The 26,344-nt window shown below is 40.6% G+C and overlaps 1 protein-coding gene across 3 annotated transcripts in view; it reads left to right on the top strand.

The window, feature by feature from the left end:
• The first annotated feature begins 7,208 nt into the window (after positions 1-7,208).
• Positions 7,209-26,344, top strand: part of COLEC10 (collectin subfamily member 10) — a 28,841-nt gene continuing 9,705 nt past the window's right edge. For 2 of the 3 annotated variants that reach the window (XM_062570570.1, XM_062570569.1), the window contains exons 1-5: positions 7,209-7,462; positions 19,666-19,737; positions 21,894-21,965; positions 23,753-23,806; positions 25,012-25,107. In XM_062570570.1, the coding sequence (XP_062426554.1) occupies positions 7,315-7,462; positions 19,666-19,737; positions 21,894-21,965; positions 23,753-23,806; positions 25,012-25,107 (442 nt within the window). In that variant the 5' untranslated portion in view covers positions 7,209-7,314. The remainder of the gene's footprint in view (positions 7,463-19,665; positions 19,738-21,893; positions 21,966-23,752; positions 23,807-25,011; positions 25,108-26,344) is intronic. The other variant, XM_062570571.1, reaches the window with a different exon arrangement.

Consider the following 26,344-nt stretch of genomic DNA (forward strand, 5'->3'; position numbering starts at 1 on the left):
TTACACCAAATGACAGAAATCTCTGCAGTCCTTTTATCTAGTCCATATTAGTGCTGTACTGTATATGTTAACCACTGTTAAATTAAAAATCTGGTCATAATGAAACCACACTTGTACACTTTAAACAAGTACCTATAATTCAGAGATGTGCACATGAAGCGGGAACTGGAATACAGCCTTTCAGTTCCCAAATCACAAGGTAAAAGCTCCAGAAATACTAGCAATAATCAGAATTAAGTGTGTCTTCCCTCTTTTTTTTTTTTTTTTTTTAATCTTTCTTCATTATGTGAAACTCAGAGTTGTAAAAAATAATTAAATTCACTAGCAGGTTAAGAAAACAGACCTTTCAGAGTATGGACTGGGAAAAGGGTTTTTTGGTTTTGTTAGACTAACAAGTAGAAAAAAAGCTACCAACATCACTCTCTCTCTCCTTCACTAAAGAACAGTCTGGCAGTCAAGACAGTAACTAGGAAAGTGGGAGAATGAGGTTCAAAACTTTCTTCTTTTTGCCAGAAATAAACCCACACAGACATGAATCTGGCATTACGACAGACGTTACACAACACTCCAGGTCCCCAAGCCCCAAGGAAGCAATAGAGGAGGTAAGATTGAGTTCACTGAGCGGGGAAGCCCCATGTCTATCTTGAAATGTTCTTGGCTCAGGCAGTGTCCAGGGCCAAGGGCTCTCAGAGAGCAGCAAGTTGGCCACTTTCAGAGTGGTGAGCAGCCACAGCAGTCCTCAGAGCTGCCACCACTAACGCTGTTCTTCAGCACAGCAAAAAAAAAGGGGGGGGTGGGGGGTTTGAAACAACTATTTTAGGCTGTTCACTCATACCTCTGGGCTAAGAGGGAGGTTTCAAGCTCACTACAGTTTCTTGTGGATCTTTTCTCTTTTCCCCGTCTCTTTCTATCAAGCTTCCTTGCCACCATTTTACCAGGATGAGTTCATAAAACCTCCAAGGCAGATAGCTGCCTCCTAAGTTTTTTTGGCAAAGTGCTGAAGAAAGTGCTAAGAGCTGTTTGGCTCAGGCTCTCTTTGGAAAGTGTGTGGCAGAGTTTGAACTGAAGTGAAAAAAAAAGATATTGCACAGCTATAATCTATAAATATGCATGTGTTGAAACAGAAGGTCATATGGGTAACGCAACACAGAGCAGCTGAATGCTGGGAGCTGGTGACTGACATCCCATAGGGCTGATGGTGCTTTGAAGCTTTTTCATTGTTTTTTCAAGACAAACAGGTTTCATGTAAAATCCGTGGGTCAGCACATGGCCTAGGTATCACTTACCCATTTACATGTTTTATCCTGGGCACAAGCTTAGCATCTGCCCACCCTCATGAATCTGTCTTCCACCCATCACACAGCTTTCTCTGGAGCACCCCACACAGCTCACCACTTCACACAAGGACTGAGAATGTGTTGACAGGCAAGGCTCAGTTCTGCACTAATACAAGACTTGGAGCAGTCTGGCAGTCTGTGCTTCAATATCTGTCACTCTTCTTTTCTCTTAAAATGTTAAAGAGAGTAGGATCAACCTGTTTCATTTTGTTGTGGTGGAGAGTATGCTTGCTCTCTTGGGGCAACTTGTGCACAGCTTTGCCACTAACCCCCACTATAAATTTAGAAAGCAAACTGAAAAGATTGAACTTCAGTCCTATTTCAGTTCAGTCCTACGTCAGCAGTGTGTTTAAGTTTGTTTCTAAATATAAACATTTTTCATTAGCCATGCAGTTCCTTTTAAAATTGCTTACATTACTTTTTTTAGAGAGGAGCCTCAAGCCAGAATGGGAAGAACATAGCTGGGCCAAGGAGAAATGTGATTCCAGGCAGAATGGTCCCTATCTCTGCAGCCCAAAATACCAGTGCTCAAGAGCCTTGAGTATACTCAAATTCCAGAGCCAGAACTAAGCTCTGTGACCCAAGACATGATGGCATCTCTATGAGGAGAATAAAAGAGAAATTTAAAACAGAGAAATGACTGAGATAAGAATGTAAAAATCTAAGGCAGTGGCTGGGTACATGCCCTAAATCTCTCAGATGTAAACAAACAGTTAAATTTTTGTTAGGGAGAAGTATGTTCAGTTTTCTGAAGAAGACATGTTTCCCAGAAGGAATTATATAAATATTTATGAAAATGAAGCAGGAAATATTTTCCCAGGGTAGGACACTGTTCAGCACTACATCAGGTCAGCAGAAGCCAGGGTTTATTTTGTCAATCTTCCCCTGGAACTGAATCATTGCCCTCTTGTTTGCAAAAATCTGTTCTGAAGCAGGAAGAGGCTGCATTTAGATAAACACAATTACAAACCACACTCAGTATTTCACTTTCTATTGTATCTCTAAATGAATACGTGAAAGTCTTACTCTTTTGGACAGCTTCTTCGAGTGTTTGCATGGAAAACGATAACAATAGGTATTTGTCTCAGCCTCTTCAGGAAGTCTAATGCTGTATGAGTAAAGTCAAAGCCATTTTCAGTATGAGTAATAGCCTGCAGACCAACTGTAAGAGAAGGTCTACTGTGTAGAGTATAATTCCCAGTAGATACAAATAAGGGCCAGTACTGCATATTTGATATATGCTGCTGGAAAAGAATTAGGTGGAGTCCCTGTGTCACCTTTAGTTTTTGTAATGGGGCTCATTAACTATGAGCTAATAAATCTTGTGAAGTGCAAGAGTTAGAAACACGAAGCTGTAATGCAGTGTTACATGAGTGAGCAGAGGTTGCAGAATCACAAAATCACAGAATGGTTGAGGTTGGAAGGGACCTCTGGAGATCATCTAATTGAACCCCTCTGCTCAAAAGGGGTCACCCAAAGCACATTGCCCAGGACCCTATCCAGATGGCTTTTGAATATCTCCAAGGAAGGAGATTCCACAATCTCTCTGTGCAACCTGTTCCAGTGCTCAGTCACCTTCAGAGAAAAGAAGCTTTTCCTAACGTTCAGATGGAACTGCCTGTATTTCAGTTTGTGCCCATTGCCTCTCCTATCGCTGAGCATCACTGGAAACAGTCTAGCTCCATCCTCTTGACACCCTCCCTTCAGACACTCATACACATTGACAAGATCCTCCGTGTCTTCTCTTCTCCAAGCTGAAGAGTCTCAGCCTTTCCTCATATTAGAGTCCCTTCATATAAGGACTCCAGTCCTTTAATCATCTTAGTAGCCCTCTGCTGGACTTGCTCCAGTAGCTCTGTGATTCTCTTGTACTTGGGAACCCAGAAATGGACTTAGCACTCCAGATGTGACCTCACCACACACAACCAAATTTCGTTTAGAAAACAGGGCACAGTGTCTGCTCTGCATTGCACCTCAGAAAGTGTCCAGCAGTTCCCTCAGTCTATGGTTCTGCAAACCAAGCTCCTTCCAAGATTTTGGTACCGATCAGTCATATTGTTGCCTGGGTGCTTGCTGTCTCCAAAAGCCGCCTGCCTCAGAGCTGGCACTTCTGGGGGAATCTGGGCCAGCTCTTCTGTTCAAGGGCTAAAAGCTGAAGGGAGGAGTGGATAGGATGGGTTAAGAAAGTGGAGAAGGAGTATTCCAAGGTGTCCAAGTAAGGTGTTGTACAGCAGACCTCAGTATGTCTTAGAGCACTATCTCTGAGCCAGACTAGGGAACACTAACTAGCATGGACAGCCAGCATGGACAGACTCATGCCACCCCTCGAGGTATCCTACTCAACATAGTCAAATGGACTAGCAGGAGTCAGGGAGATCGTAGATGATGGGAGATCATATATTTCTACATTGCAGGGACTGACAAATCTCTTTGAATATTCAACAAGAGTTAAGGAACATCATGAGACTCCTAAAAGCTCTGTTTACTGAATAGAGAAGCAATGAGATTTTGGAGAATTTTGTCCTTAGTTGTGTCCTTAGTTTTACAGTTATTTGCAGGCATATTAAAGTCTGGTCATTGCTTGTATCTTAATGATAAGAATAACATTGATAGAGCCTTTGTTTATAGGTTCAAGCAGACATTGCATAGTGTCAAAACCAAAAATGATATTTTACAAAATAACCTTAGGATTAGTTTCCTCCCTGTATTTGGCAAAGCACATTGTAAGGCTTTTTCTCTTCCATTCTCTGTAAGCTTTGCTATCCTGATTGAGATATCTAGCAGGACAGACTGAAACACTTCAAACAGTCATGGTCTCCAACACCAAGAGAACAAAAACCATATAGGAACAAAAAGTAGAGAAAATTTGTACTTTTTTCTTTGACTTTAGATGCCCTTGGGTAGTGAGCACACTCAGGCACAAAGGATGAATGTTCTCCTTAATATTAAATTTGGGACAGAAAGCATGCCAGTGGACTCTCAGCACTTCTGGCTGAATCAACCCATAACAAGCAGGATGTATTAACCTGGAGTCGAACCACAGGATCTGGGACTCTACGAATTATTAAAATTGGCTGTAGATCTGGCCACATTTTGACAAACACTGCTTCAGGATGTGGTGTATACTCTTTGTAGTCTATTAGCATTTAACTACTAACATCCAAAAGATAATCAAATGAAGGTAATACAAATTACCAAGGAAGTACTTGGATTCTAAGGAGGCAGTGTACTACACAAAGGTGAGTTGACTACTGCTCAGCTTGAAGCAACAGAATCTTTCAGGATTTTCTTTTGTGTTTTCTTGTGGTTTTCTTGTAAAACATTCATGCTTTAAGAAATGTTTGTCTTTTATGTCTGGACAACTGCCTCATTTGTTTTTCCTTCTTGCCTACAGACAATTCCCTAAGCCTGTTTAAATGAGAATTAAGATGCACAATACACAATCTGCCTCATTAAATCCCCATGAGCAATAGAGCTGCTTGAGGAATTTTTCAGTGAAACTGGTTTGATAAATATTTATTACCAAAACCCATGTCTTGGGTGCTAGTATATCAGTTTTGATGGATTTCCTGTTGAGGCAGGTTTCCTAGTTCCAGGACATGATTTCTAGTCCAACATACAGGAAGAGATAATTGATTAGCCCTGTAATAAGGTGATACAGCCTTAAAGCTCTACTGCAAACACTGATCTGAATTAAACAGATGAAGAATTTGAATCTGGATTTCCTAGATTTTAAGTAAATGCCTTAATTACCAAGCTCTTAGATATATTAAGCATCATTTCTCACTCTGCATTTAAGGGGTTTGTGCCTTTCATTACGAAAACATGTAAAGAGTCTTGATTTCTTGTCTAATACAGAACAAGAAAATTTAAAAACCACCATAGCAATAGCAGTATCAGAAAAATGTTCCTCTCTTAGTCATAGTCAGCAGCCGAACTGGTTAAACAAATGGTTTCCTGTCTCACTTACGCTTACTCCTTTTTATCACTGATGAATAACAAAGAAGGCACTGTAAGTCTCTCAGTATTGTAGAACAGATAGCATCATTCACATCACTTTGGCACCATTTCCCAAAATGCCTCCTCCAAAGCTAAGTACACTAGCTTCCCACTCCTACGCTATCTATTCTTGCTCTTACATTGACCTTATGCTCACGAAATGGAAAGTAGAGAGAAAGAAAAGATAAATAAAACAGATTTAAACCTTACAAGTCAGAGCTGACTCAAATCACAGAGGAACAAGTTTATTCCTGGTACAACTCTGTCCATCTATAATCCCAGGTTTTACTTTTCTCCTCCTCTACCTATGGTGTATCTGTTATCAAGGCCAGATCTGAGGGTGTTAGATGACTTTTGTTATGATAGACCACTATTTGCTTCTAAAAAACACCATATACAGTTTAACAAAAAAGAAAAATCATGTTAAGTGTTTTGAAAAGTGGGACAGTCTGACCAGACTAGAAAGAGAGGGAGAGAGGAATCTCTTGACCCCTTTTAGGAGTTTGGCCAATGTGTCATTCCACATGAAAGCTTGAGATCAAAGCCCTTCTTCAGCCTATAAAGAAAAGGTATCCACTCTTCTTCAGTACTGCTACTTTTTCTGTCAAAAGGCTTAAAGGTTACAGGAGCTAAAGAATTAAAGCTCTCTTAAATAATGAAGAAAGTATCTAAAAAACTATTATTATAGGAATTGTTTGCCTACAATAGAAAGCAAATACGCTATCACACACTAGGCAGTTAAACAGAGAAGTTCAGCTTGGAAAATATTTGTGTCCTTCCTTGTGTAACAAAGCAAAAGTTAATGAAGTTCCAGGAAAGATTATAAATGCCCATCTCCTTTCTTTGCTGCCAAGCTACGTAGAACAGTCTGCTGTCCCTGTTCACTGTGTTCTCCCTCACCAAAAGCTAAAGTCTTTTCTAGGAAGAGACTGCACAGGGATGGATATCTGTCACCGTTCCTTCTGAGAGGATATATAGCAGTGTTGCAGGCTACCTGTTCCTTCATCCAGGAGGGCTCCTGCATTGGGTTGTAAAGTCCCAGCACCCAACTGAAAAACTGATAGCCTACCTCATGCTGCTATGAACCAGGAACACTGGTCCTGGGCAACTCAGGAAAAAGAGCAGAAACAATATGGCCTTGGGAGCTCTTCTATGCTACTATCCTGGTCTCTCCTGGTTAGAAATAGCAGGTAGAGGCAGAAAGGTAGAAGGTACTCAAGCTTATCTTGTTCTGTTGCTTCAAATCTGACATCAGTCCTTCTGTACTGCGTCTACCAACATAATATGGGCTTGCAGCAACCATTGTGGAGAAAGCTATATACATAAAACCCTCATTCTCGGGTTTCTGGCTCAGAGATCCACTGGTAGCTTCAGCTTTTCAGCCCCCGCTCTCAGGTCCTACTACACAGTACACAGCAGCTAGGAAGTGTGAAATAGTCCCTGTGACTTCAACCCATGGCAGGCCCACACCTACTCCAGTGTCACTAAAGATCTCCTTGGAAGAAAGTTTTCATAGAAATGACTCTTTATAAGGAATCTATGTTACTCTTTTAGCACAGAACCAGCCACAAGTATCCTATAAGTAATTAGTACTCACATGGTTACAATATTGAAGTCTTTTGTCTTTTGAGTAAGCACAAAGTTGTGTATAAAGGAGTCTATGCTGAAAGGAAAAAAAATGACAAAAGAGATATCTTCATATATTGAAGAAATTTTCCATGGCAAAAGCAGCTAAACATCTCACAGATAAGAGATAAACTGGAATAAACAGCTGTCACTGTTAAATAAATATCCTGGATAATGTGCAGGACAGAAATAACTAGGGCATTGTCAAACTTTCTCCTTCACTTTATTTAGCTGTTGTAGCATGTAACTCCCAATTCTTTGCACTGCTTCAGTTAGTAGAGCATTTATTTTTGTATCGGCTGCATTTGTTAAGACTGTAACAACGAAAGGCATTTCCTGAGAAGCTGCAAGGATGAGCAGCAAGAAAGAACAACAGCTAAGGAAATATGGGAGCCTAGTAGTGCTTTTTATTTTCCAAGTTCAGATTTTTGGTTTTGATGTTGACAATCGACCTACAACAGATGTCTGCTCGACACACACTATATTACCTGGACCAAAAGGTGAGGAATATCAGGTTGTTAATGCTGAGACCAGTACTGATGAAGGTTGATTTTTTAAAATAGAGACATAGAGGGTTTGTGGCATTGGCTGGGGATGAAAAATCTAAATCACTGCAGACTGTACCAACATCTAGAAAAGTGAAACTGAGATGAGGGGAAAGTGATGCAGCAAGGAGACTTGAATTTGTTTTCTTTAGTTTCAGGAACAGTCTCATAGATTCTCACCTAAGTTAGAGATATCCTTCTGCATCGTTCTCCAGCCACATAATTCTTCTTATATTTATCACGAGTACAGTTAGCAGTCATAAATTGAGAGGATTTGCCTAAAACTAAGCACCTACTATAAAATGTTCATGTTTCACTTTGGATCTACAGGTAGGGAGATATATGCAATATTTAAAATGATTGTACTGTCATTATTTCCAAATGTTTACTTGTATATAGAGCTCTGCTGCATTTATCAGACCTGATCCAGCAGCTATTGCTGAATTAAACAGGACTTTCACTGCAGACCTCAACAAGAATTAGATCAGCTCTTGCCTATGCAGTTCTTTTATCTTCAGAACACTTTCCAAATACCTGAAACCAAATTTTCTGCATTAACTTTTTGTGTAACACAACTAATGTCAGTGGAACTGCCTGGGGGAGCACATCAGCCAAGAACTAGGTCCTTGACATACAAATCTATCTTGCAGTGACAGATATAAAATATATATTCCAGACCATGACTACTGCACTTCAAAATACGTCTTTCTTTTTAGTAATTCATTGTATTTTTCTATAGGCTAAAAACTGAGTGAAAAATGCAATTTATTTAAATTTTAAACAGGAAAGAGATTATCAAGTCAAAGTACTGCTACAGACTCAATTGTTTTTTGATGGATTATTCAAACACACACTGCTTAAAGGATCATTTTTAATCAGCAAGTTAATTTCTTTATGATTACGATCCAAGCTTAAACTTTTGCTGCTGCAGCATAAATGCAGAGAGAGATGTAATGATCCCCAAGGGAGATCTTTACTGCTAGTGGGAGTTTGTTTAGTTAGTATCTGAATAATGGAAAGCTGGAGATGAAAGTTTGACAAAATTGTGTTTAACAAGTCACAGGGCTAATGAGGCAGTCTTGTGACAACACAAGACTAGTTAGGACTCCAGCTACTTTCTGTGGTCTAGCTGGGATAGGGAGCATTTAAAGGTTAGACATTGTTGCTCTTCACAGGTGTTCCACTGAGAAAGTTTGAATTTAGCCATTATCAGTTCTATTGTCTCCTGGTTGACACCAAAAGATGAGCAAAACCAAACAGTACTTTGGCAGGGTCCCCACAACTACTTCGTATGATATGATGATATGAATTCATAGCATCATTTCAGTTCCTAACTGATCTGAGTTCATCCAGGAGACTTGTAAGTGTCTGTCAATAGCACTGGTAGTTTTGATTGCCAGTCAACTGAGCAACTAAAGACAGAATAAGCTGGGTGTGTGAACAACTCTGTTATTCCTCCAACATCCCTTGTAGTTAAGGATGTTGACTAATATGGCAGAAGAAAGTCTCCTGCTGACAGTTTTCCTCTATCTGTCCTGTGCCTTAGTACTTAGGACGCATGATACCCAGCCTAGGACCACACCACAGCCACAGGCAAACTTCACTGCTCAGACTTTAATCCTGACAAGGAACAATTTCATGACTTCTACTGCTGCAAATTTTATTTTCGGTGCTACATCTGTGGTATTCATTCATCCACTATTGTTCAGAAAACAAGTTTTTACCCACCCTGCACAAGTTTCATCACTTCCATCTGTTCAGCACCTTCAGCTATGGCAGAACACAGTGGTGATCTCACGAGATGGAAGAGCTGGGCTCTCACAGTAGGCTGGTCAGCTTTTTCCATCACTGCAGGTCAGATTGCTGTCTTGGCAACTTCCTCCTTCCACATGGACATGGGAGTCCCTAATGGGACTAAGCACCTAGGAGTGCAAGGGATTAAAAGGTATTCAATAGCTGTAAAACTTCCTACATTGTATATAACTCCTTTCCCCACTCACCTACTATCCCAGTGCAAAGTTGTGGTGGGAAAAATTGTCCCATGAGCTAGATGCAGTTTGTGAGCTACAAGTGGGACTGACTCCAGTCCAATGCAGCAGCTATACTGCTGTTCCCTTCATACAGTGCAATGCAGAAGGGAAAGCTGAGGGAGAAGTGGAGGTGTTCAGAGAAACTCAAACCTCGTAAGCCTATGTTTCTTTCACTCATGGAAGTTACATTACTCCATCATCTAGGCATTCCTAGTTGCTATAAGAATAAGAACTTGACATTTCTGGATGCTCCCTATCAAAATCACCTGCTCAAAAAGGGTCATTAGTGTCCTGAAAACTGGTCACTGCTCACACCAGCCATGTATAACTTGTCTAAGTTAATTAGCCTAAGCCAAATCCTTCCCCTTAAAAAAAATATTCTTTTTTTATACTCATACCAGAGGCTCCACAAGAGAAGTATAACATGAGTGATGGGATGGAAAGGAAGGGTGATTCTAGGCCAAATATCAGGAAAGCCTCCATACCAGTCGTGACAGGCCTAGCAGCTCTCAAATCACATGAGGCAAAATCAGAGGCCTTTATAGACATGAAAATACTCTGGAAGGATACAGTGTGCCAGGACAGGAGGAATTAAAGGAGCAAACATCCTCTATATCTTTTGCACTTCCAGTTTCTATGATATTAGCCAGTCTGAATGAAAGTTGTTTAGTATTACAAATTAATAGGAGTTAAAGTCTGACCTCTGGTGGTTATGAGTGATACAAACCAAGCATGTTGCAGTTCCCTCCATCTGATGCTTTCCAACCACTAGTGCAAGTAAATGCAAGTTGAAGTCTAGTTTTAAAGAATTATGCAATGAAATTTTGTAAACATGTGCTCCAGGAAAACGAAACAGAAGGAATTAGAAAAAAGCAAAAGCTGGTACTCCTCTCCCAGTTTTCTAAGTCATGCTCAGCTTACTTTTCAAAACAAGGGCAATCTTTTTAATGAACATAGACCTAGTGCAATGGCTGCCTTGTCCAGTCATCTTGAGAAAGCTTTTGAGTTACACAGCAAACATGATTATATAGAAGTTAAACATAGAAATCTGTGAGGCTTCTTCTAGAACCCTTACAGAAATTCTCTAGGAAACATGCCTCCACTACAGCCTAAAAGACATAGCTCTATAAAAAGTCTGTTCTTTGGACCAAAACAGCTTTTCAGTATTTGTAACTAGTGATTTTTGGTGTCTGACCTGAGATATTTATGAACAGGTTGGTTTTAGCTAGAGCACTTTCGCACAGGATGTCTGAAAAGTCATGTTAAGTAATGCTTATCCACAGCTGAGTAACTAGGACAATAAAGGCCAAATTCTGTACTTGGCCGACTCCTTCAGTACAAACAGAACCAGATCAAGCATAAACAAAACAACGAATTTCTTAGGGCAGCCAAGAGCTTGGACAAGCAAAATTAGTCACGGCCCCATCACTTACTTTCCACCCTCCTCAGCCTGCAGATAGGTTGGCTATTGATGAGAGAGGAATTAAGGAGGCAGCTGAAGCTGCGAGACCAAAAGCACCAGTCCTCTGGCAGCAGTGGAAAGAGCTGGCCTTGCTCTCCAAGGCTTTCCCTTTGGCTCCATCCCAGCTCTGCCCTTTTTTCACTTCCTCCTCCACCACAGTGGGGAATGGCCCAGCCCCAGCCTTGAGGCAGTGAGTTCAGCTTTGCCTAACCTGCTGTAAAGCTGACATAAATGAGACTAGGATCTGACCAGGCTGGAGTAAATCATTATGCCTCAGTGGGAGGGCAGAAATAAGCAGAGAGCCCAAAACTTTGACTTCTCAACTCCTATTAGAAGCAGAAGAGAGGCAATGATGGGAAGCAGTGGGAGCTGAGTCCATGGACATGCAGAACAAGACTATAGTTGGTTTCTTGTGGATTTATGGGAGCTCAGGGTTTCAGAAGACTGGCTCTAGATCTTTTCAGCTGTCCCAGGTCCCAATTAATTTCCTTTGAAATCCAGACACAAGAACTTGAAAGGCCTTGAATCAGATCCAAGGTGAGAATGAAATGAAATCTGAAGAATACTGGGAGTTTCCCCACAGTAATTCAGTTGTAAAGCATTTCCTTATTATTATTTCTGACAAATGATGCTTATAAACTCTATGACATTGGCTGGCGCCTCAAAATAGCATTTATTGTGGTCTCCAGTATAGCTGTCCTTCTCTCAGCTTTAATTGTGCTTACACAATTCCACTCCTGGAAAATCTCAGACTCTCTCAGAAACCAGATATGCTGCTATCCGCATTTCCTTCCGAAAATATAAAATGCCTTACCACATCCTATAGGCTGTTCAAACCTATAACTAAGCTCCCCTCTTAGCGCCTCATGTTTGATCCGAAGAGTCCTTTAATTTCAACACATAATTCTGCTTTTCATGTATTTTAGATTTCATATATTTTAGCATATATTCAGTTTTTGAAGTTTATCAGTCTGAGCTATATGCATATATGTAGGCACTTAAAAACATAAATTCAAAATAAAATGGGCCTGTATTTCATATCATTGTTGGTTTGATTCCCTGCTTGAGCCGCAGTAACCCATGGGTCTTTGAGATAATATCACAATAGCAGAAAAATACATCAGGGCAGCTCAAGTGAAAGGAGAATCACAGCCAATATTTAAATTATTTCTGTGTTATTAAGGACATAATATATGTCCCATTCATCCAAAAAGGACCACATTCTCAAATGACATAAGTCAGCAGAGCTTCACTGAATACACTGCATACTAGGGTCTGATTAATGGAATGAAACAGAAGACGAGGGTATTTTTACCAAAATCAATGGACATTTATAAGTGGAAAGTGGAAAAGTGAGTAGAGAATCCAATTTATTCTGGATGATTCTTTCCCTTTCATCATGGGAGGCGACAGTGCCCATTGTCTGACTTGGGGCTGGGTGAAGAAAGACAACGTGTGTCCAAGAACTTACAAAGAAAGCTTCTGCTTCTCATGGTACAATTTGTGGAGCACTGCATGGCCCCTGCAGCCTGTCTGGGAAGAGTAGCTAGCTATGGGTGAATGTATACACTACAGCTGAACTGGTCTGTCAGCTTTCTGCCAAAAGCAGAGGTCCAACTTCTCCTTTGTCTCCCCCCCTCTGACCTCCTACCTCCACCTTTCATGTTACTAGACCTTTCACTGAGCCAATTCAGTTCACCTAAAAATGTTTATCTGCCTTATTATTTTTCTGTTTTGTGAGTTAAATTTATTCAACACAGGGTAATAAGCGTGTTCAAAACTGTGTACAGTGGGAGGGAAGTTTGCAGACCAGTGCTGGGGACTGGTGGGTAGAAGAAGGATGCGGAAGAGGCCATTGTATCAGAACAGCTCTAGGCAGACGTCATTTCACTCCAAGACAGGACAAGAATTCCTGTCCTAACTAGTCATACATAGCTTGAAAACAACAATCCCTACTGGAAATTCTGAAAAACGCTGAAAGTGAAAATAGACAAAGTCTTGAGGCTTTCTTGACGTAATTGTGACATGCCCGTACTTCGGAAAGACAAACTAGACTATTTATTTCTTGGAATCAGCAGCTCCCTCTAGTGCCTAAATCTCTCAATAGCGACTGTACGTGCCCGAGCGCTGCAAAGTTTCACAGTGTGCTCAGGGTTACTTAGCGCCTGTACGCTGCATACTGAAGACGTAAGACGTGTTTAAAGCCTAGTAGTTGTGGGCTAATCCTGTGGCTATCTGCAGAGCTTCTCTAGGAGCACAAGGCTTTCAGTTGCTTCTGGATGACTCTTAAAGCTTCAGAATTACGCACATATCCTTCTCCCTTTATTTTAACACTCGGGAAAGGCTGCACCATCTGAACTCTTCACGTTCTGTCTGTGGAGATAGGGAGGGTCTGTAATTGCCTAAGCAGTACTGTGAGCACAGAACATAGCTCTTGTCGACATATTCACTGTGTAGGTAGCTGCCATGGAGCAGTGAAAAGCCCAGATTAGAAATTCTGGTTTGAAGGAGCTATGGTGGTTATCAATCGCAGCTCCGTAAGTCCCAAATAGTAATGCTCTCTCATTTTGAGAAATATCAGGGAAATGCAGTGTAGATCAACTACCTCTGGCACACAAAGGCTTTCTAGTAACCTGCAATGTACATGCCACTTCCCTGTCTGTCCTGATTCACATAGCCAAGCACAGGGATGTTTTGGCAATGCCTGGGGTATTTTACCAACTTCTGTTCTGCACATCTTTCCCTGGAGGGCACCTGTCCTTCTGGTCAGTCCTTTTATGCATTATCTTCTGAGTAAGGGTAGCTTCATCTAAGAAACTTAGCAAGACCTCAACTCTGTGACTGCTTCAGCAGAGAACATCCCTGCAATAGGGACACCAGTGTCTTTTAGAAAATCATGAAACCTGACCACCCACCTTAAACTAAAGCAACCAGGGCCCTCCATGTAGCAAGTGGTCAGAAGGGAGCCATCATATAAACTGCCCTCCTTGGAAGATGTCCTGAAGTGATAGCCATATTGAGAGAAAGACATGTGACACAAAAAAGGAAATACTATGATGAAAAACTGAAGAATCTTCCCCTGAACATCCCAAATCCTACTTGTGTAGAAGGGTGTTACCCTCTCTGGGGAAGAAAGAGAAAGCTGCACGAAGCTGAGCAGAACAGGGCAACACTGCATAACAGATTCAGTACAATGACTGTGGTGGGAGATGGGCTACATCTGGAATACTAAATGCATCTACTCCAGGGTGTGATCCTTGGCCTCCAAGACATTTAGTGCAAAATGGCATGTCCATACTGATCAAGGTTAGTCCTCTCTCCCTCCATAAAGCATACTGGTCATGCCCCCACTGCACTTGGCTGCAGGTCTTCTCAAGGTATTTTTTATCATTTCTTAGTCATGGGATCTTTCATTTCAAGTATCTGATGCAGGTGGAAGGCTGTGCTGCAGCCCACCAAAAGTGACATTTTTATCATTACAAAGACTGAGTATGCCCTAGAGTGTGGAGGAAGGCATACAGGGTTGTGGTGTGTGCAGAGCCGGCTGGGATAGAGGTGAACACAGTGCAGGGAACTAAACTTGAGATAGTCCAACCATACTGCATATTGGAAGGAGTCTCACGAAAGGCAAATAGCCTTTGTCTGTCTGTTGTTTCAGAGGGAACAATTTAGCTGATTCACTGTGAAAGACAGCCTTGGAGAGCACTAATTTTTCTGTGGTATTTTTGATCAGGAGACAGGATTGGGACCTAACCTGAGGATACAACTTTGTCAGCTCACCTGGAGAACTGCATCAATAAAATCATGGGTAGAACCAGGAAGTCTCTAAGTAGAGCTCTGAATGAAAAGACTGGGCATTTTTCATGCTTTCAGAGGAAAAAAAATACATAAACCCAGAGTTAGGAGTCTCCTCCTGGCTTTAGTCTTTATACAACTTGCAGACTTGCTCTCATCCAGATGCAAGCCTGCTTCTACATGTAAGTGTGGACACTGTAAACCCCAGGGATTACATGCTGATTCTCCAAGAACTGGGGTTAGCGCTTAACTACAAGACTCAGGGAGTCACTAAATATACGTGAAAAATTTAACCTGATAACTTCCTTCATTCATGAATACAAGCCAGATAAATTGCCAGCAAAAGATTCACCAGGGAAATACAAGCCACTTGAAGGTTACTAAATTCTTACTAACTAAATTCTTACTAAAGGTAACTTCTTAACATTATATAGTTTAATGGAACTCCTAAAGCAGCAGAGACCCTTTCAATGGCCTAAAAATCCTATTGATTATTATATCTTCACCATTTTCCTAAGTTTTTTTACAGGAGGAGGAAAGGCTTAGTTTTTTCCCCCTCTCACTTACAATTAAAATGTTCAAATGACAGTGAAAGTCATTTACTGTTCATGGCTTTTGCTTTCCTTCTGTTTTGCACAGTCCTACTAAGCTCAAAGAGTCTAGTAATTTATTGTTCTGTGTCTTCACTTTAATAGTCTGATATTTTAAATCTGTGACACAGAAGAAGTGAATCAACATGAGAGAATACTTACAAGAGCCGACATGGCTATTCTTCAGCTACCAGCTCCAACTGCTTCATCCGTGCTTCAGGTGCCAGTGCACTGCCTTATCTGGCCCCCTTGCAACCACATTTTAAAGTGATAATCAGCTAATTAGGATAAAACTAAACCTGTCACTTCCTCAAATAGTCAGCAGCAGAAAGGAGAGTTTAAACTCGGTATATGCTCTAAGCTCATTATGTCAGGGATCTGAGGATTTTTTTTTGCTATAGAACAAATCATGTTGTACAAAGCACAATGGCACAAAATTTCCAAGCTCAATCCAAAGTACTGCCAGGATTTAGACTCAATTTTTTGCCAGATTACAAAGAAGTGGCTAATACAGTGGGATAGCTTGTCCACATGAAGGCCCAAGAGGAAGGGAGAGGTGCTTATTATAAATTAGAGACAAAGCCAACTTAACCCCTGCCCAAAACAAACAGTAAACCTCCTGCAATCCTTCCTACCTCGTTGTAAATTAATGTGCAACCACAAGAGGGGAGCATAACCCAACAGTTCACACTTTTTGCCAAAATTCGAGATTTCTACACACAACAGCTAATGGGGAACACAACGGACATATAATTATTAACACTGTATTATCAAACACTGGAGTTAATCCAGTCTTAAATTAACAACGAAATGGTACCACTAAATAATACTGTTTGCTTCTATCCTTGCTTTGTAATGGTTTACCCATTTCAGAGGCAAAATGGGAAGAACAGGATCTTCTTTCTCCTTTTACAGATAGCCATATTATTATGTTTTTACTCCTTTCCCAGGTAGGGGAACGAAGGCATAGTGGTAGGTAGGCTATAGGGTGGTAGGCTGCTTTACATGAAGACAGAATGGGTCATAGAACTTACTTCCTTCTCCTTCAGGCTTTTAGAGGCACTAAACATAGGTCCCTGACACTATACATCAGATATTATCAATAGAAGTTGAGACACTCTCAAGTCTCTCAAAGGATTTTCCCACATCTTTCACACCGTTTATCAGCTCTCAGTCTAATGGCTCATACACAGGAATCAAGCTAAATCTCTGGCAGCCTCATGTGTGAAAAGCTTGCTCTAAAGATTCCCAGAGAAAAAAGCACTGCAGCTTTTAATGACTCTTTTAATACAGCTTTTAATGTTGTATCTGAGACTGGGGAAAAAATACATCTCTAGTAGTAATCACAGCTGCATCTAGTGGTATACTGATAATCTTTCCAGAGCTCTAGTTCTCAGACTAATTGTCTGTGCAATGTGTCTTATAAACAAAGCATCATTTTTGCATAGAGCCCCCTACAGAAAAAAACAGTCTCTCTAGAGCCCTTAACCCTATAAAACAGTCTGAAAGACATGCAGATGTGTCTAGTTAGCCTGACAGATGCAATATGGATTTTGCCAGGGTGACAGACCCCTTCATGACTTGGAAGTTTGCAGGAATTTGTTTTGCTCCTACGTGACACAGGCCAAAGAAACTACCTCAACAGTTCCTACATCAAATCCAGAATTATAGCATGTCTTGTATAAAGGAATTAATCTCACCAGTAAAGCTTGGAAGTGAAGAAGAGCCTCCTGCATCTCCCTCTCCTGCCAGAGAGCATGTTCCAGTTGTTAAATATCCCAGTACTACTTTTCTAATCAGAACTCATCCAATGTCATTTTCCAGCCTTTAAATTGTGTCTTGCTTTCTTTCTATTATCACAAACTTCTTCCCCTTGCACAGGCTTGCGGACCATGACCACATCAGCCCTTAACTTTCTTTTGGAGTTTAGTTTTACAAGTTCTTTGTCAGCCTCAGAGAATCTTTTCCAGATTTCCAAACTACTGATAACTAATTATTACAGTTTTTTCAAAGTCTCACAGATGGGCTTGGAAAGAACAATATCTTGGTTTCTCAGTCATAAATGTTAGCACTGAGGTTAACAGCAAAATTAACCTGTAAATTCTCTGGGTGCCTCTTATTTGATGACCTCTATAAAATAACCTCGGTACATGTACGTATCTTTTCATGACCTTAAAGTTCAGACCAATAGCTCCATCTGGATTTTTAAGGAGTGTGGCTTTTCAAAATATATATACTGACTTAATCAAGTATCTTTGAAGAATCAGTGAAAATAAAAAGATGTTTAAATGTTCTTTTGTTGGCTGCTTATAACCTTTTCTCTTCCTACTTCGTCCTGTGGCAGCTAGCATTAAAAATAAAGTGCCTGAGTGAACAAGCACACACAGCAGATGTCATGTTTCCTCAGAAAGTCTTCTTGTCCTTCCCTCTAGCAAACACTTCCTCCCTCTAACTCAGACTGAAGTACAGCCCTTTACATTCCTCAGTTAGGACTATTCACCACCACCCCCTGAGACCATCCTGACCAGTGGAGTGAGTCTGCCCTCCATAGGAGAGCCCTATAGCTAGTGTCTCTTTTGATGTACAGGGACAGACTCAACTCAGTCTCCATGAGTCCATGAGTATCGAGGAGCAAAACAGCTACTACTACATTTCATATATTGCAATTAATGTGCACCACTTCTCATCACCCCATAAAACAGCCCTACCTGTTGGAAAAGAAAATAAATTAGGAATGAGTGGACAGTCTGTTTCACAAGAGTGAGGGCACTCAATGAAACCATCAGTCTGAAAGCAACCAAGGAAAGTGACTTTCTCTCCCAGTACACAGTTAAACCACTGAACTCTTTACCATAGGGTATTATAGGGGGCAAACATATAAATGGGCTTGAAAGGCACAAGACTAATCTGTGCAGGGCAGAATTGCTCTTCATGAGTGGTCCTCGATGTTGCCCTTGGCTGCAGTAACCTTTCACCACTGCTCCTGTGTGGCTGTAAGTGGCTACTTGGGCAGCAGTCCCCCTCAGCAGTCAGCAGCTCCCTGAACACCCCCAGCCAGGGCTGGAGACCCTCTACCAGGCACTCAGTCTTGTCATGTAATGCTTGTCATGTAGACATTCAGACAGACTTCCCTCCCTTGGTCCCCAGGCCCTGAACTGCAGCCTCTTCTCCATTCTGGGCTGCAGGCATTAGATACAATAGGCTGCAACTCACATGTAAGATCCTGGACTGGGATGGGGAGTGTGGCACTGCTTCCCCTCAAGCTGCAAGTCTTTTTGCAGAGAATGGCAGGGAATACAGAGAGTGGCTTTTGACAGCTGCCTGTATTCACAGATGGTTGTTTGGTGCAGCACCACCCCGTGTTTGTCCAAAAAAAGAGGAAAAATGTTCCTAAGATTTGCCTCATGACTAAAAATCAGAAAATAAGAAAATCAACTCCAGTTGTGTCTCAGATTTCCTGCATAACCTCAAGCTAAATTGCTCTCTAAGAAAGGATGTAACATTTCTTTCCAATTACTGTTTGCTGTCTTGATCCTTTATACTGTAAGCCATTCAGTAAGAGGCTCTCTCTTATTATAGTTATATACAATAACCTGTGTAATAGGACCTTGATCTCATTTGTGGGACTCTCTGCACTACTGTAATAAATGCAACGAACTTAACCTCTTGCAGATATTCTGTGCATGCAAATTTCAAAATAAAATATTGGCATAATTGCAAAACATGCTTTTCACATTAACACATAAATATAGTAATATATAAATGTCACCTATCAAAAATTGAATGCAAGATTTCTGAAATACTAAGTGCTAACGTCTATGTTAAGATCTATTACCACATATTTATACTCCTCCCATCACTGTAGCTTCCACATACCTTGAATATAGACTCACTAGGAGCAATTAATAAATTCCTATTGCATTCCTTGGTATTTCTCCTGTATGAGTTTAGGTTTCCAACTAGAGAAAGACTTGCTTATTTATGTGCTATACAACTAATAGGGCTTAAAGAGTAGGAATAGAACTTGATGTTACACATAAGGTGTGTAATCCTTATGTTGGAACAGCCTCTCCAAAAGAGAAGGTTTGCAGTTTTTCCTAATGATGGCCAGATTCATCAGCTCTTCTCTGGAAATATATTTCATGGCTACTGTGTCTTCAATGTATAATAAAAAGAAATCAATGGAAAAAAAATATGAACTTCTCTTTCTGAGGACGTATAGTTGCATTTACTGTGCTGAGTGAAACGTACCGTGATGCTTTTTTTTTTTTTTTTTGGAAGGGGACGAAGGTGAAAAAGGAGATAGAGGAGAAGTAGGAAGACAAGGAAAAGTTGGACCAAAAGGACCAAAAGGTATTTATGATGGTTTGTTGACTATTAGTGGTATGTGAATAACAATGTACACAACTGCACCAGTACATAAAAAGAGTGATGTTTAATACTTTTTATTCCTGTTGCACCAATTAATTTCACAACACTTGCCAAACATTAATTAGTGAACCTGACAATGCTCCTGAGAATTTGGTGTAATTTCTTCTGGTATGGAAGACAGCTACAGCTGGCAATAAATTTAAATACTCATGTAATAAACCAGTACTTTTACTGCTGCTTTCCCAAGTGGCAATCACAACTGAGATACAGAAGACTGATCAGCTGCCCAGATCACATGTATAACCAGGAAGACTACTATTCTATATGTGAAATGATCCTTTAGGTGAATTTGGAGAGTTACTTCTTAGCAATCTATCAAGATGCTCAACAAAATCCAGTCTCAGCTGTCCCTATTTTGCAGATAAGCAAGCTGAGGCATACACTGAGAAAGAAAGTTCCTCTGATAAACAGCAGCTGCACTGGGAACAAAGGGCCTAAGTTTTCTCAGGACTTGACACTATTAAATATATCCCACATCTACATAATGAGCTGAGCAGAGCCTTCTGACACACCAGACATTATCATGTCAACCTTGTCTGCATGCCGTAACTCAAGAATTTCATTTATCATTAGAGCTTAATGTTAATGCATATCTGTGTTCCTTCTTAATTGACAGTAGTCCAATATTTTAAGACAAATTAGGAAAGATTTTACTTGAATAGAACCTTTAAAACCATCCTCTTACTATTGTTATAATGTAAACATTTTTCACTTCTATATACATTCATGTGACTTTGCCTCCTATCTTAAAGAGATTAGATAAAAGGAGATCAGATAACAAACCATTTACAAAGTGGCGTTCAATGTTGGTGTGCAAACCGAAACTCCCTAAATTGGGATCTCATAATTAGCCAGCCACTTCAGAATATAAACCACTGATAAATCAAAAAGTCAATCATTATCTTGGTGCTCTGAGAACTGGGAAGGTGCATAGAGCAAAGCTAGCACCTCCTTATTTGTAGTCCTGCTTTGAGAAGGACTCCCACTAAAGCCATGAGGACTTTACCTCGAGAAATCATCAGGGACTTTTGCCCATGGTACAAAGAAAGAGAGGGAAAAAAAAATAGTTTAGCTGTGAAGTAAGATCAGTTTCTGAATACTCACTAATAGTTTTACTTTGTATTTCCTGTAAGAAATATGGTGTTTCTGGGCTTTTAAACAGTGCTTTGCAATGTCCTACTGTTTTATTCTACTGTAGGACAGAGCTGAACTATCCTTCCAAACCATCCTTAAAACTCCAGTTATTTAAGCTTTGCAGCACTAGGCAAGCAACCACTTACATATAACAGCAAAGGAGGGTGTTTGGAGGAGAGATAAGGAGAACTAGAAAACTGTCTGCACAAGGTCATTGCAAATGTCATTTGTTTTCTGACATTACAGCCACATTCCTGTTCCCTGCTAAAAGAGTGAGGATACCTATAACACAGTGGCTGATGGCAACACCTTCATAGGTCGGGTCAGAGCAAAGGGAGCTCCAGTTAGCAAACCTTCCTAAAGTTACAGTAGTTACAGCTTGTACCCTAGGCACCACACTTAGGACGCAATAAATTCATGCCTGGTGTGGGTTCAGCACTGAAAGAAACTCAGCAAAATGCGAAGGGGAAAGCTGCCAGTAGAACGGATGCAATTGCTGACTATGGATCCGTGCTGTTTTCCTTGTGCCAGCAACAGTTTTCACGGAGACCCCTCAGCAATCCAGCTCAGGCTGCTACCCCAACAGATGGCTAACTTCATCAAAATAGTAATTCATTCTTTGTGGGTTTATTCCTGAACTGTCTCCCTCTAAGCTCCAACAAACACCAGTAAAAAGGAGAGGGAATAAATATGAAACCAGAGCTACAGAAACAGGGAAGAAATGGGTGCATCATTTTTGTTAGCATCTACCCATGATACTGGCTTATGCCTAATACCACACTATTCCTCGTACCATGTACACTTACATAGCATACTTGTGTCAATGACTAGCATTTGGACAGGCAAAGCTCAGGAAAAGTATCAACAGTAGAGAGCTAAGAAGTGTCTTGGGAAAGAAATGATGGATACCATCCCCACCCTCTTCCTTGCATTTCTTCTCTTAGGAAACAAAGGAACTGTGGGGGATATTGGTGATCAGGGAATGATTGGCAAAATTGGCCCAATTGGAGGAAAGGGTAAGTTCTAATTTTGGATTTTTTTTTCTTTTCCTTTTTTTTTCTTCTTTTTTTTTCCTTAAATTAAGCATGTGTTTTGTGAGATTTCCAGGTATGGAGTAATATCAAATAATGGCTGTGATCCATGTCTCCACATAAACTAATGAGTAAAAATTGGTGACCAGTGATAACTGACATGTTTATGATTTACTTCCTATCTGGCATATATCAGACTTATTTGGCTAACATAATTTGCTACATGACCTAATAAACCAATCCTCTTGGATGATAAAAGAGAAAGAGAGAAGTTTGCCCCTTGTGAAGTAAGTAGCACAAATCCTCTGAGAGATCTAAAAGAGAAAGGCAAATTTGTGTCTCTGCTTCTGATACTGAAGGCCCTAAATCAATATTCTGTCGCTGTTTGGGATGCCACACTTTGTCAGCTGCATTGGTGTGGGAGATGTGAGCAAGCGACACACACAACACCTAGGAAGAGAAATGATTTAAAGATTTTTAAGAGAACGTAAGCAGGGCAACTCTTCCTTGCAAATCAAGGTAGATTCTGGCTCTGCCTGGATAATAATGCCATGAAATTATTGCCCTAGTAGCCTGAGAAGAGACACAGACCCTCCCCTTAGATACTCCAAAGAACGACACAAGAAGAACCATTCCTCCTGCCAGCAACCTGCCTTGAAAGCTCAGCAGGGATTCCACCAACCTAAGAGGAACTCTGGGGTCTCTAATCAGCACATCAACCCAGAAATACAGTGAGTGGGTAGAGCAACCTCTCCTGAGAGCTTCTCAGGTCATTGTATTCTAGCAAACCCTTGATGGCCTCTAGCAGCCTCAGGATCAAAGAACAAAAGAATTTGGCCTGAGGGACTAATTTTCAAAAGTTCCTAGACAACTGAAGACACAGATAGTTATCTCCCAAGTTTCTTCAATCAGCAAAGGAGACTAGAATTTAAGATTACCACAAGTTGCTTATCTTTAAGTAAACCAAAGCTCTGAGTCTTTAAGTAAATTAATCTCTCTGGCAAGCTGACTGTATACTTCATCACTCCCTTCCAGTTGGAATATTTTTCCTTACTTCTCTTTACTTTTTATCTGGAGAAAAAAAGGAACTTCCACTCAGGAAAGTCAGGGCATTTCCTGATCAAAATTACAGCTGAAATTTTTTAAAAAGGTGCCTTTTAGCACATCTGAAGAAGTACTCTCATCATTTTCATGATTTACAGAACAAGAGGAAAGCAGCTGGATGAAAATAAACCATATTTCCATTAAGTGTAATGTCCTGAACTCTGAAATGTAGTGCTAACGCTTCTTAATCCCATTATGAAGGTGTTAATTGCTGCCTGCATGCTCACTCTGTTGCACACACGAATTCAGTGGCTTAGCGTACATCAGCCTCATCTTGTGCCTAATCCCGACATGGAGCTATTGAATCCACGAAAGGCTCTGTCCTGCCAGGCAATGGAAAAAACTAGGTCTCCCCTCCCACAGGTTTCTTGAGTGTCTTCTGCCTTCCAGGATCATTGTGTAGCTTATATTTAAAGTAAGTGGTACCAGGAACCAGCAACACGCAAAATGCTTGCTTTATCAGTGGGTTAGCTATTAAAGGGTTCTGCTTATTTCCATTCACTAGAATTAATCATGGGATGTTTGACTTGGCACATCTGCTAGTACAGTACATCAGAGCTTTCTACCAGATGCAGACCATTAGTATATTATTAAGCAGGTGTTTCGAATATGTTTTCCTGACATGTGCACAATCTGAGATCTGAGAATATATTTTCTTTTTTATCCAGGTGACAAAGGAGCCAAAGGCTTATCAGGGGTGCCTGGAAAAAAGGGAAAAGCAGGTATGTTATGCATCTTTCTCTTCAAAATGGTTGAGTCTGCTGATTCTTTGATCTCAGAGTTGGTTGTTTGAATTTGATCTTTACAAAATTCTGAGGCCTACAAAGTGGATAAACCTCAGAATAGATGAAACAAAGAGAAGGAGACTGGAAAAGCTTTGTTTGGCAAAATAGACACTGTGTAGGGACATGACTGATGGTTATGAATACACCAAAATACACACAAGATGGAAAAGAGTTAAGGAAATTAATGGACAATGACCGATAACATAAAAACTAACATGTACAAATAGATCAGCAACACATTTATATTGGAAAGTAGAAGAAAGTTTCTGAACATCAAAGGAATGAAGAGCTAAACTCCTAATAGCAGGATGAGTACAAAAGAATATGGTTTTTTTACATAGAGCATAAGCTGTAGTCTGCTAATAACCTTAAATGTTTTTCCACTTTGAATGTACAGCTATAATCATTTTTAACACACTTCATGGGCAATGCCAGCTTGGTTCTGGAATGGGAAACCATCAACAATTTCCTCTCTCTCTGAGAACAGGAACAAACAAAATCTATACCAAATCAAATTTCAGTTTACCAACAAAAATACAACTTAGCCTTCAGCACTTGAAAGCTATTGATTATCTGAGTTGGTGTAAATTATTTCTGCTCTACCACAGCTGTATGCAGCCTTCACTAACATGGTCTCTCTCCCAAAGATTTTCCACTCCTGCCTCTGTGCACACTCACACTTACTCAGTTTTACTGAGCAAACAGCAGTTCCACATTTCACAAATGCTGCTGTTTCCTTCAGGAGGCTGAAGAATCAATGGTGTTTACAGTTTTGGAGATAGACTTTGAGCATTCAGATCACAATGAAAATCACATCTCAACTCGATGGAATTAGTGATGACAGGGGCAGAGGATGTATAAATCCTACAGTGATATGGGTGGATGGAAGATGGCAAACTATGACTCTTTCATTTGCATTTTCAAACTTAGGGATGTTTAAGCAAGTTAACAAGGGAGTATATAGAGGTAACATATTGAGTGCTTTGGTCTACAAAAGTATGGCCAATAAGATAGGGTGAGACTAGCTCTCCACAAGTTGACACCAAGTCTTTAGAAGGTTTGAAAGTGGATTACAGCTGATCCTCTACACACACATATATACTTCTAAATAGAGGAATTCTCTGTCCTTTTTATTGCATCAGGCACAGTCTGTGACTGTGGAAGATACCGCAGAGTTGTTGGACAACTGAATATCAATGTCGCTCGGCTTAACACATCCATCAAGTTTGTAAAGAATGGTAAGCATCACCACGTCCTTAACGTGTTTTATTTGCTCCTGCCATGTTTATCATTGCTATTCCTCTATCACTGCTGTTTTACAGCAGTGCCAGGAAAAGGGCCAAATCATATGAGGCACTCTCAAAACACACAGCAAACAAATTCCTGTCTCTGCAAGGACACATGCAGCAGATGAATAAAAGTAAAAACAATATAGAAATGATCAATAGAATGATAGGAAGAATCATGAAAAGCACATGGTACAGGTTGCTAAATCTATGAGCACGGCTCACCTTCAGGTTCAGTCACCTCTCAGGCAACAAAAGGAAAAAGTTTGTGCCAAGCTGCTCAAAGTGCCAGAAAAGGTGATAAGAATCTTTTGACCTCTCTACTGCACAAGAGGGCTGCATGGATGGTAGTCCTAGCATTCCCCTCAGGGCAAGCATTAGTTTTTCCAGTAATAAGGGAGATACCAACACCCCAAAAACATGGGTTATAAGGAGTCACGTTTGCAAGCAGTGCTTTCAGCTGGACAGTGTAAACTGCCCCTACTGAAAGGAAAGAAGGAAATGTCCTGGCACAGCAAAGCTTTTTGAAAGGGCTCCACATCACATCCCTCTTTGAAAGGGCATTACTTCTAGGATTAGGTCTCTGTGAGTAAATTAAATGTCTGGGACCGTTCTCTGGCACTGTGGGCAACTGACATAGTGTAGACCTCATCTGTATTATTAAATCCTACAAAACTGAATGGTCACATCATCAGGAATGGTCTCTGGCCTCTGCTAGCTCCTAAACTGTGCCAAGGGTAAGTCCTAAATTGTTATGGAAAGCATTAGTTGCCCCAGGCCAAATCTGTGTCTGGGACCATTCCAGCAATCTAGAAGCAGGGACAATCAACTTCCTGTACCCAGGAATGCTCCTTTGCACTGTTTAATTCACCAGGATAGATAATGCTTGATAAGTTTGGCTTTTAAAGCTGCTGAGCCTCCATAGCTCCCTTTGTAATCAATGCACACTAAGTGGCTACAGCAGCTCTGAGAACATGGCTCTCATCTCTCATTCTAGCAATCACATTTTATAAACATTGACTTCTTTCTGTATGGAAAGGACCTGAAAGCTATTCATAACCCTGTATTTCCATCCCAGAGCACTTTTTAAAATCTATATTCAATAAAAAGTAAAGCAACTGAGGTGGCTGAGAATTAGACCCAGCTAATTGTCCATTTAGCATGCCCTGTCCAATCACTTTTACTTCAG

Source organism: Rhea pennata, chromosome 2 (genome assembly GCF_028389875.1).
Source record: "Rhea pennata isolate bPtePen1 chromosome 2, bPtePen1.pri, whole genome shotgun sequence".
In the NCBI taxonomy this organism is placed as follows: Eukaryota; Metazoa; Chordata; class Aves; order Rheiformes; family Rheidae; genus Rhea; species Rhea pennata.